This window comes from Pseudonaja textilis, chromosome 1 (assembly GCF_049901715.1).
Source record: "Pseudonaja textilis isolate UNSWEBS1 chromosome 1, rPseTex1.2, whole genome shotgun sequence".
Taxonomy (NCBI): Eukaryota; Metazoa; Chordata; class Lepidosauria; order Squamata; family Elapidae; genus Pseudonaja; species Pseudonaja textilis.
The window spans coordinates 177,555,260-177,567,671 of NC_141990.1; the positions used below are offsets into that span (position 1 = coordinate 177,555,260).

At 37.9% G+C, this 12,412-nt stretch overlaps 2 protein-coding genes across 7 annotated transcripts in view; one reads left to right on the top strand and one right to left on the bottom strand.

The window, feature by feature from the left end:
• Positions 1 to 933: 933 nt before the first annotated feature.
• The window catches only part of HIBCH (3-hydroxyisobutyryl-CoA hydrolase), a 50,360-nt gene continuing 38,881 nt past the window's right edge, over positions 934 to 12,412 (top strand). Inside the window, exons 1-6 of one of the 2 annotated variants that reach the window (XM_026696900.2) lie at positions 934 to 1,375; positions 2,080 to 2,122; positions 2,652 to 2,786; positions 5,271 to 5,355; positions 5,681 to 5,761; positions 6,680 to 6,732. In XM_026696900.2, the coding sequence (XP_026552685.2) occupies positions 2,655 to 2,786; positions 5,271 to 5,355; positions 5,681 to 5,761; positions 6,680 to 6,732 (351 nt within the window). In that variant the 5' untranslated portion in view covers positions 934 to 1,375; positions 2,080 to 2,122; positions 2,652 to 2,654. The remainder of the gene's footprint in view (positions 1,376 to 2,079; positions 2,123 to 2,651; positions 2,787 to 5,270; positions 5,356 to 5,680; positions 5,762 to 6,679; positions 6,733 to 12,412) is intronic. The other variant, XM_026696898.2, reaches the window with a different exon arrangement.
• AKAP19 (A-kinase anchoring protein 19) overlaps positions 5,655 to 12,412 on the bottom strand; it is an 81,568-nt gene continuing 74,810 nt past the window's right edge. For 4 of the 5 annotated variants that reach the window (XR_015740720.1, XR_015740715.1, XR_015740716.1 and 1 more), the window contains one exon: positions 5,761 to 8,138. The gene's annotated coding sequence lies outside the window, so the exon portion shown is untranslated. Of the gene's footprint in view, positions 8,139 to 12,412 lie in introns of all 5 variants that reach the window. The other variant, XR_015740719.1, reaches the window with a different exon arrangement.

Genomic DNA, 12,412 nt, shown 5'->3' on the forward strand with positions numbered 1-12,412 from the left:
TGCTTGATGCCATTTGACAGCCGGCTATAAAAGGAGCTGTCAAACGGCATCAGCTGTTGCTGCCAGCTGACTGCCTGTTAGCCACGGCAGCCACGGCAACCCTTTATTCACCGAATAAAGCCTTTCGCTGTTAGCTCTGTGTCTGCCTCCTATCTACCGCTGCTCCACACCTCCAGAGCAGGAAAACCAACACTGAGGAATAGGGGGCATGCATAAGCGCACCAACATGCGTACCGTCCCTGTCCTATTGTTTCTTTTTATTTTTCTTATATGTATCCATTTCATGTCTTCATAACTATGTTTATACTTGTACTTATTATCTTGTAAGCGATTGACAAATAAAATAAATAAATAGAATAAATAAAATATGGGCAAGATCCAGATTTCTATCGGATGTATCGGTGACCTGATCGTACCAGCTGCCCCTTTCCTCTGCCAAATAAATTTCTTTTTAGTCTCTTCAAGTCAGTACTGACTCTTGGAAACTGCTTACCTACCAGTTCCTACTTGTTGTTTGGTAAAGTTTTTAGGAAGTGGTTTACTCTTGCTTGCTTTTCCCTAAGGCTGAGAGTGATACGAAATGCCCATTTCCTGAAATGCATTATTGGAACCGCTAAAAGCACAGATGAATAACTGTAACAGGTGAGGGATGTTTGGCTGTCAACTCAGAACTGTCACCGCCATACGGCCAGCGATGCATAATTGTTGGCTGCCTCTTGTTCTCCATCCTTAATGTGAAACGTGGAGTGCATAGCAAAGTTATGCTCTGTGAGAGATTTCTGCGCCAGGAGAATTCATCCAAATCTCGATATTTTTGATCAGACTACGAGATCTTGCCACCGCTTCGCTTCTGGGCCACGTGCTAGGCGGCAGCGGGCGCTCTGCCTTCCAGCGCGTTTGAATGACGTCATCAGGGCGCGCCTTCAAAGCGGCTCCTTGTTCGGGCGGGGTGGGGGACGGCGTGAGCAGAAGGTGGCGTGATGGGGCTGCTGGTGACCCCTGTGATGCGGAAGTGTCTTCCCAGGTAGATTCCGACGACCGAAGGGGGAAGGCTACCTTCAGTTTCGGCCACCTTAGTAGGATGGAGTAGGGGGATTGAAGGAATGCCCAACACAGCCCTCCTTCTCCTCCGTTTGCTCTGAGCGGTCCCGCTGTCCCCGGGGATTTACTTAAAAGTCCCACTGAGTTCTGATAGTTGAACTCTGCCGTGTTGAATAAGCTCGATTCGCATGTTGCGTGTATCGCCACGCATGAAACCCCGGAGAGACGGTGTCAGCTGGGCATCCCTACCGTAGATTTCACTTGCTCCCTCCTCTCATGGATAACGCGCTACAAGCAAGCCAAAGATACTTCGCCGATTTTGAGCACCAAAACGGTCGAAATCTTCTCACGCATGGCATTGCACTGCACATGACAATAAATGCTTGAATCGGTGTTCCTAGTTGTAAGCAAGCTTGAACTGTAAGGGCAAACATTTTGATTTATCAACTGAATTCGCATTGTGGGACTAAGGAGTGATCTGAGACCACTGGAGCTTGCCCTGCATCCAAGGGCAGGGACAATTAATTTTCTGCTACGAAATAAACAATCAAAAATATCAGTGTTCAGCTGTTTGGAAATTAGGATAGAGAATTGGGCTTTGCATATGTATAAAATAATAAAAATAACAAAGACAGGATAAAAAAATGTAAAATTAAAAACAACGGATGGACTTTATTAATTAGTACAAATATATTTCCCATGTGTTTTATGCCATTCTATTGAGTCCCAGGTCTTACAATGTTCAGAGGAAAACAGTAGAGAAAGAGCATTAGGAGAAAACTGTACCAAAGTCATGTGAAGTCCCATATGTCTGGCCGGTATTCTTGAAGTTATATATTTGTATCAGAGCAATAGAGGGAGAAAATCTTTGTACTGTATATTGAAAAAAAAACCCTGCATCAAATGGATTTATTTTGAGGAATTTGCAGTAGACTGAAAGACATGTCTAAAAACAAGTCTAACAAAAAATATAATTTGCTTTATGTATTTACATTTGCTGTGGCAGAGATATGTCTGACCTTGAGTTTCTTGTTTCAGATTGAAACCATTTAGCAGGTTGCAAATCACACTACGACACTTAGTAAGTATGGAAGTTGGGTGAATAAATATTTGTTTAAAATACAATAGCCAGAATGCACAGACTAATTCCTCAGTGCCAATGAGTTTGTTGATTTGTGTTTTTTAAATAGCAATCTCTCAAGGCAAAAGGAAAAATAGTTTTGAAAATGAAGGAAGTTTGTGACAAAACTATAATCTGGTAATCTTCCGTTTCAAGACAGGATAAGGGTAAAATCTGAAGAACATCAGATAGTTAAATAATATGGTTAGAATGAAAGATTAAGAACAAGGGCTAACCAAAGGTATTATAAGGAATGTAAGAAAGAGTTCTATGTCTGGAGTATTCTGTTCAAAATTGGTGGAGGTTCTTATAGTCAGTATTGGGTACTTCTGTAGTTTTCTGTTCAAAGTACTTATCTTAAAAATAGCCATTTTTAGTACATACTAATTATGTTTTTAATATCTTCTGCAGAATTGCAGATTATATAGAATTGCCAACCAAACTGTCATTGGAGCATCAGCTTAATTAAAATCTTTGTCATTCTTTACAGAGTATGACGAAGGATCCTTCAGCTGAAGTTCTCTTCGAAAAAAGAGGGTGTGCTGGCATTATTACCATGAACAGACCAAAAGCTCTGAATGCACTTACTCTTTCCATGATTCAACAGATCTATCCCCAGTTAAAGGTTGGTGGCGTTATATGAAACTAAGGTTATCACAATACCAAAGTGTTTTAAATACAAGTAGTCCTTGACTGACGGCCACCATTGAGCCCAAAATTTATGTTGTTAAGTGAGATGTTTGTTAAATGAGTTTTGCCCCATTTTGCAATCTTTCTTGCCATAGTGGTTAAATGAATCATTGCAGCTGTGAAGCTAGTAACATGGTTGTTAAGTGAACCTGGCTTCCCCATTGACTTGGATTCTCAGATGGTCACAACATGACTTTGGTACACGGCAACAATCATAAGTATGAGTCAGTTGCCAAGCATCTGCATTTTGATGACATCATCATGGGGATGCTACAAAGGTCATAAGTGTGAAAAATGGTCACTTTTTTCAGTGCCATTGTAACTTTGAATGATCACTAAATGAACTGTTGTAAGTTAAAGTCTTCCTGTAAAGCAATTGATGAATGGGTTGACAGAAGACATATGAGACTAGCTAAACAGAGATGGCACTTCTAGTCAGGGTCTACCAGTTCGCACCTATTTGGTAGAACCAGTTGTTACCATTCTAAGCAGTTCGGAGAACCGGTTGTTAGAAGAAATTACTGGCCTAATCCTGTAAGGAAGATAGGAAGGAAACATTCTGGTGTTGCTTACAGAAACTGCCTCTCCGTTAACCTTTATTACCTTCTTGGCAGGACTAGACTTCCTGTCTCAGGAACGTCTCTGGAGTTTTTCCCCCCTCTTTTGCTGGTACTTTGCTTGTGTGGAGTAACCATTCAAAGTTACAATGGCACTGAAGAAAGTGACTTATGACCATTTTTCACACTTACGACTGCTGCAGCATTCCCACAGTCATGAAAGGTCAGGTGAGGAGATGCGTGCCTCTATGTGAATGATATTGAGTTGGCTACATTCAACCAATAACATGACCACCAAGCCATGTCCACCCAGTCACATCACCAAGCCACACCCACCACCTAAGCCACGCCTACAGAACCAGTTATTGAAAAAATTGAATCCCACCCCTGCTTCTAGTCAAGCTGACATTGATTTCTCAGTACACTTTGTAAATAGATTCTGTTGAGAAGCATTGCTTTGAAGAGAAATAAAGGTTCTGTTTGTGTACAGGTCTTCAGTAGGACATTCATGGCATGGCTTGAGAGTATAATAATGATGTCAAGTCTTATGATAAAATACATTGACTGCAAGAGCATCTTCAACTTTCTCCTTTGGTATCCTTCTCTGCTCTCTTCAGAAAAATGAGGAGTCCATGAGATGGGGAGAAATGGAAACAGTATATATTTCTCCTTGTTTGTATGGATGCTCTGTTCAGAGCAAAGCTTCGTTTGAGCCTTCATAGTGGGTTCTATTTCTTACCAGCTTTTTTTGTAAAGAAAAGATGTAAATATCATGATGGTTTATACCTCTTGTATGCTGGCTTGTATACTGGAAAAAGGGTGAAGACAGATGGTGATCTAATGGATATTGTAAGAAGGAAAAAACTTATCTCAATTTTCTGTGTTACTTACTTTGATTTGATTTACATGGTGGTTCATCTTGCAAATGGCACTGGTGAGTAACACACTTCCAAATAACTAAATAAATAACAAATAAGAAACGTATATCATAAAATAAGAAAACCAAACAAAAGGAAAAATTACAACCAGGAATAAATCATCCAACACTAATTATCTCAGGGGCGTACCTCACTTCCTGATCTCCATGCCCAGAACAGCCAGGTCTTAAAAGCTTTCCAAAAGTTGTATGGGGTCAGTCCCACTCTAATATCAAATGGGATGGTGTTTCAAAGGGTGGGGCCAGTAACAGAAGAATACCGTTGCCTCTCCTTGGCCATCATTCAATAAGTAGAGCTCCAGTATTTATAAGGTTTCAGCTTGATACACTCTATCCCCAATGTTTAAACTTACACGTTTTTATCTGGGATTACGAATAGATTTGACCGACTTTCAAAAAGGACTCTGTGATAGGGTAGAAAATTGTGAGTTCCATATATTGCTGAATTACAATTTCTCATCCTGTAAATGAAGAGGTTGGGAATCCAAGGGTGGTGTATAGAGTCAGGATGCTCAAGATGCAAATATGCAGGAACAATTACCTAGGCAAAAAGAACTGGGTTTTTTTTTTGAGACTGAGAATTGAGATAAAATTTGGTAGGGTCAGATAGACACCTTTCTGCTTTACTGGATTATAAAATCCAGGTATGGGTACAGCACAATCATTCTTGTAAGATTCTGTTATTATAGCCAGTAGTTTTAGCTTTCTAGTGGAGTTGATTTCCTGGGCTGGTCTACTTGAGTGAGGCTGACAACAGACATTGTTCTGCTACAAACAGGTTTAATGCTTTGGCTTTCTATTCTTTCTGGACAATCCAACCCTGATCTAGGTGATTTTTATAAATGTTGCATAATTTCAAAGAAAAGGGGCAGAATATTTAAAAAGTCTAATGCTCTGACATAGTCTTTCCCACTATTTCTTTCAGAAGTGGGAGCAGGATCCTGAAACTTACCTAATATTAATAAAGGGAGCTGGTGAAAAAGTGTTCTGTGCTGGAGGTGATATAAAAGGTGAGCATGTGAACATTTTTTTATGAAGTTCAGGGCTTTGTCCTTGGTTTTGAATCCAAGGAAATATCTTCCTTCCCTCCATTGAGTGCTAATACTAGGATGGTCTATTGACATGAACTCCTTATCTTTGAACCTGAAAGGACTTCATTTCCTCAGGCCTCAATTGTTTTTGGATGATCCACTCTCTATCCTAGTTCACCATAGTTAACAGAATGTGCTAACTTGTGAAAGAAGTTATGGAAGCCGGACAGAAAGAAAAGATGAGGAATATTTTACGATATTAAATGTTGTCATCATTAAGTTTGACATTTGTTTTGTTTATTAGCTATCAGTGAAGCAGGAAAACATGGCGACAGATTAACAAAAGATTTTTTTAGAGAAGAATACATATTGAACAATGCCACTGGTATGTGTACTTTTTATAGTATCTCTTTAATAACTTCTTTTTGACTTGATCTCTGCAGTGAAAATTCTGTTTCAAGATAATAGATATTTATTGTGTAAGCCAATAAAGCCTGTTCTGCCTGGTATCTTTGATGGGGAACTCTTTTCCATATTTAGGAGTGAAAGCTGTTCATTTAAAGAAGCACAGCACACAAGAATGAAACTTTATGAAAGGGTTTTCAGATGATTTTCTTAGATCATTTTAACATCACATCCCAGAAGATAAAGACTGAGTGCAAAATTTATATTATTTATATTATTTGAATATATGCTTAGTAGTATTTACCTACAGTTCCTGCTAAGAGTGTCCCCATTTCATGGTTATATTGCATACTATATAAGTAAAGCTAGTAAAAAACATTAAAGATGGGATATTGCAACGTTCTTGTTTATTTGGTTTTTCATTTTTTCTTAAGTTACTCCAAGAATGGTATTTCCACATTTAAAATGTAAAACTCTGATTACGGAATGTTCTCCTTGCTGAGACCTATCTGACATTTAATATGTTTTTCTTTAGACAATGAACAAATAAGCATTTCTTTATGCACCATTCCTGCAGATCTTAATCTGATTATTAATTGTGGTACTGCCAGCTTTTTTTTCCGTTTTGGTGTCTGCTATGTTTTACAAGGTGACTATTGTAGTCAGGTTAAATGAACAGCTGGTTTTTCCTCCCAAAACAGCATTAACAATGGAAAAAAACCTAGCATCTTAAATATAAAAATATATTTTAAAATGCTCTTAATGATGAAAAAAAAGGATTGAATTTTTTAAACTTCCCCCTTTGAACATTTTGTTCACATTATAAAGATGTATTTCTTTAGATAAGTGTGCATTCTAATATTTTAAGTAGGATAACGTGTTGTATAATTTTTAACAGGTACCTGCAAGAAACCTTATGTGGCACTTATTGATGGAATTACGATGGGCGGTGTAAGTGGAAACATTCTGTACAATTAACAGATTGGTTTGCCTTGTGTTCACAACTAGTCTTAAAAATTGTGGGTGAACCAGCTACAGTAATTTCAAGCAATCTTATTTGATGGGTAAAATTGACATTTATATATATATAGGAAGAAGAAGGTTCACAATAATTCTGTCTTCTCATACTGAATATTCATCACGCTGCTTTGTTAAATTACTAGTAAAAAAAACTATTTTTGGATGCAAAAAACCCAAACAACTATGGTAAGGAAAATGAAAATACTTTAAAAGACATTATTCCAGGAGGAAGAATATCTAAGGGTACAAGGTGAAAAGTGTCTTAAAAAAAACAGTAGATGAAAGAGTAGGGAGGAACTATTTAAGAAATAGCATTGGGAAGGAACAACCTCTATAGCAAATAAAGGCTAAACAAACAAGGTAATCAGGGATTCTACCCGATTTTAAATACAATTTTTTTTGAGAAAGTTACTGAAGGAATTTCTGCCTGGTACTGTTGCCCACTACATAACTAGCAGTATGATGCCAATGACCATCTTACATTGGTTGTGCTAAAGGATTGTGCTCTTGGAAAGAGCATGCTGCTTGAAGAATCTAGCTTCCTTTTGCTAATATTTGGATGGTGTCACATAAGCAGCGCTTGAGTACAAATGCATAATAACAAGCACATAATACCAAGCACTGTATTATGCGTGCCTTTTGCAAAGAAAAGCAATTGTGTGCTTTAACTTACATAGGATTGGGAATGTTCTCCTATTGTCTCTTGTATCTTTCTCTTCTTCTGCTCCCTTGGGACTAGTCAATCCTTAAAAAGCTAAGTGTAATCATTGTCTGACTGCAAATGATGTAGTCTAGTCACTAGGCTTGTGTAGACCCCCTTTTCATTATATGCAGGCTCCTCACTGGGGCAGTGATGGTGCAGACTGTCACCCATTACACCCAAAACAAGATTGGATGTGGCTTGCAGATCAGTTAGTTTGTCAAGCTGTCATAATCTCTGTAGCCTGAGAAACCAGTGTATCAAGATCACTGATACTGCTGCTTGACTTTCACACATTTATTTGAGCCAGACAGGAAAATCCAGTATTGGAGGAAGGGAATGACCAAAGGAAACAATGTTTATTCAGGACTTGGTCTTGGTTCCTCAGCTGTATTGAGCAATCCCATGAGACTTCAGCCCATTCTCAGGCACTAGAGCAGAGATGTAACAATGGAAGGAGGTTGTTGAAGTCGGCTTGCTCTTTTCCATTTCTGGCTTCTTAGACAACTCAATTCCAAAATGTGCTATTGAGATAAGGTATGCACTTCTTTATCCTCTTGTATACAAGGATGTCTGTAGAATTCCTCAAGGTTTAACTTCCAGGTACTGAGGGGGAGTTGAAAGTGTATGTTTTTGCCTGATTAAAGAATAAAAATAATATTGTAGTTATATAATAACACCAGTAGTATAAATAAAAGAAAATAATAATAATAACCACCACCACGGAAAGATTAACCAATAATTACAACAACAACATTAATAAAAAAATAAAAGTATAAATGTCAAATTAAGAATAACTATATGATATAAATTAGCAATTTACAGTGTATTATTTTGTTGTCATCATTCCTTCAGGTCAGTCTCAACTCCTAATGTCTACTAGGACAAGTCTATGCAATTTCCTTGTCAATATTTTTGGAAGTGGTTTGCCCTTCCTTCTTCTTAAGGCTCACAAGAAGCGACTAGGCCCAAGGTCACCTGGTTGACTTTAGGCTTAAGGCAGGATTAACACTCACAGTCTCCTGGTAGCTTGCCCAGTGACTTTAACCACTCCACAAAATTGGCTCTCAAACGCTATATGTGATGCAAAAAAATAAATAACACAAATAAAATTGAAATTTAAAAGGAGAGTAAAAATTGGATTAAATCAAGTAACCTTGCTGATATCCAATGACCCAGGCAAAATTATTTGTTTCAGTTGACTTATGACTAGTTGCTTAGCATCAGCTTACCCAAAAAAGATACTTATGACTAGGATTTGATGTTCCAGTAGCTGCCATTCCCACAGTTATGACTGCATTTTGGGTGCTTGGCAACCAGCCTGTTTACAGCACCCTGTGGTCACATGGCCACAATTTACAGAGTTTTTTGTCAGAAATTTTTAGCCTTCAGAAAAAGCCTTTAAACCTGGCTTTATCAACTGGCATGGGGTCCTTGGGAGAAGCTGCTAGATGAAGGTGATTGTACACTAACACAGAAGGCAGCCTGTCTTTTCCTTCCAAACTCTTGTTTTTAGCTTGTTTTAATTGTGGTAATTTTAATGCATTTTTATATTTATAATTGTTGGATTTTTTTGTTAATTTGATATAAACCACTCAAAGTTTCTGAACTGTGAGGTAGGAAACAAATTTCATTCATTCATTGAGAGTTTCAGCAAAAATGACTGTGGCATTCGTTTTATAACAGTGATTCCTTTAATGATCATTGCAGAAAAAAATGTCATGAAATTGGTCAGTCATGTGATGACTTGCTTAACCACCTGCATGACTTATGACCATAGTTCTGGTCTCAATTATGGCTGCAAGCCGAGGAGTACCTTATATCTAAACATTCTTACAGTAATGACATCTTTGAAAAGGTAAGATTTGGATGCAGACTGGATCTATTTTAAGACAGAGTTTGGTTAACCATAGTTTACTAAATAAATAACATTGGCCAATGTTCATTCATACTATGCCTAAATCACACTTCGATGCATTGCATAGCAAAAAGGTAAAGGTGTCTCACAATTGTTTTCAGTAGCAGCCAAATTAAAGCAAAACTGTTGATGGGCCTTGCATGGTTAAAATGCATCCTGAAATAGTAGATAATTGTATCTTTTTTTGTCAGTTGACTTAGAGTTTCCTGCTGAAATCATATGTTTTCAGATGGCTTGTGGCCAAATGGAACTGAGGCAGAACAGGCAAACAGCAATTCAGATAAAATATTGGAGGTGGAACAGAACAGAAAGCAGACTACTTCCTTTTGAACAAGGCAGCTGAAGCTTTTAAGAACGTTTCAGGCCATCAGTTGACTAGAAATGCATGTAAATGGAATAAATTGAGTTTTAAATGGATTACATTAGTCCAATAAGACATATAATGCAGGAACCAAATTGATGTTCACAAGACTGGTTTTTAGGATGTTTTGTTTTCTACTCATTGATTAAATCTGGTCTATCACAGAGTCATTGCTTATAAAAATGAAGGTGTAGCCCAGCCTTAGTTACAGAAGCCAATTGAATGGTGTTGGGCAAAACATTTCCCAAAAATTTCACCAAGAAAACTGAGGAAACCTGTTCAGGCAGTTGCCAAGAGACAACACTGACTTGAAGTACCCACCCTCCCAAAACCAAAAGTGAGAAATAGGCTATGTGAGGAAGTATGTACGATTTGAAGTTCTCTGAGAATCCAGTTTTTGCTCCAGATTTGTTTCTACTGGTGACTCAGCAATAAGGATATTTTATTTGATCATATAACATCGGTAGTGAATTTTCATAGCCCTTTATTCAGTATTAAATTTTCTTAATTTTTTAATGCACTTGAACCTGGCCAAAAGATTAGACAATGTTACCAGCTGATTTTTACAAGCATGCATGAAAATATAAATAGGTTAAAAGTATCTATAGTATTTTTAGCACTATATAGTAAAAGCTCTTCTTACGGGGAGCATCAGTAAATAAAGCTGCAGATGGCTGTATAAAAATAAAAGCAGATTGTGATTTCTCTGTGACTAGCTCCTGGTGGAATGAATGTAACAAATTAAAGACCAATGACTTCCTGTTTCTGTTGGGAATAATGAAGGAGAAATAACTTACCAGGGTAAAAGGTACAAGGGAAATTTCAGATAACAGCAGTTTTATTCCACCACAGGAGCAGTCTATTTACTATTGTTTTTCAAAAATGTCCTCACAGAGTTTATGGAAGTTATTTCTCATCAAGAACAAAAAAAAGGCATCTAAGGAGCAAACCCCATTGACTTCTGTTAGTTTGCTTCCATGTGCAAATTGCCTAGGATTTCTAAAAGGGTAGTTGAGCTGGTCTGTTATTGAAAGAAACAGCTGAGAGCCCTGAAGCATCTCAAAAACCAACACATCTGGTGTGATGGTAGTCTCCTAGAGCAGGGGTCGCCAACCTTTTGGACCTCAGGGACCACCAAACTCATAATTTTAGATCCCAGGGACCACTAACTGGTTCTGTGGGTGTGGCCTAATTTGTGGGTATGGCTTGGTGGTCATGTGACTGGCTGGGCATGGCTTGTATGTAAATATTATAAATTTATATAAATATTGATTTTTATAAAAAATGAGCAACTTTTACCCAAAATCAGGCAAAGCAGACAGGCAGATTGAGTTGCTCACAGAATCATTCAATGATCTATCTATCTGCCATCGGCTAGCTCAGTCTCTCAAATTTGCTTGCCGTGAGTCTGCACTGAATTTGCTTGCAAGCAAAACTTCAGTCCTAAGGAAGGTTCGGCTGTGCTGAGCTGAAGATCTAAAGACTTGCTAGAAAGCAAGAACTCCAGCCATTTCCTGCTTCTAGCTAATCTAAATCTCCCACCACAGCAGAACAGATGATGGTCGAGAAAAGGAAAAATAGCAATTTAGCAGGCAAGTTTACCAGGTAAGGAGTGAATGGGCGGGGAGAGTTCCTGCGGGCCATGTGGGCGGCGCAGCCTTGTGTTTCTGCACAGCCTGGATTAATTGCTTTGTGGGGGTGCTCTGGGGGTGAGATTTCTCTGTGGCCCACCAAAATTTTCTCATGGCTCACCAGTGGGCCACAGCCCACCAGTTGGCGACCACTGTCCTAGAGCTTTCATTACACATATATTATCCGTAGTTGGGAGGGGCATATACAAATGGGAATTAAAACACAGTTTAAATTAACAATAGCCAAATGTATAGGTATTGACAATCCAGCTTAAATGAATTCTAAGTAAATGAAGTACTGCGGTGATTGGGAATAATCTATTCATGACCCAGCTAAAGCTATTGTAGTGCAATATTTTTTGTTGTTTCTATTCAAGATGTGTTGTCTTTTCTCTTTTTTTGTCTCATGTTTGTAAATATGTGCTAATGTAGCTTCAGTGTCAGAAAAAGCACAATGTGAACTAAAAGTTGTATTAATATGGATAGGAGGAAAAGTAAGAGCTGCATGTGTGCAAAGATGCTTTTTTGGATTGCAGTAAGATACATACTTTTAATTCATATGAACAAACATACTGGGATATAGATGTTGGTGTAATTATGAAATACATTTCTTTATCCAAAGCTCAAATCAAAAGCACATATTAAAAAAACCTTGATAGTTAATCCAAAACCAGCATCTAATTCAGTGTTCTGTTCTTATAGTGAGCAAGTAGATGCCTCTATAGAATTCCTAATGGAAAATGCAGTGTGACAATACCTTTCCATTAAATTATCTGGCAACTGGGTTCAAAAGATCTTTTGGCTTAGCTTGGTTTCCATTAATTATGTTCCTGCAGTGGTTCTGAGTGACAGGTTCTCTGTTTCCCTCTTCCTCATTGCTCTTCCATACATCTCAGCATTAGTATGTACGATCTGTTAACATCTAATTACAGTAGCTGTCTAATGTTTTATACACAATTATTTTTAACTGTCTAATTATATGTATGTATGTCTAATTCATT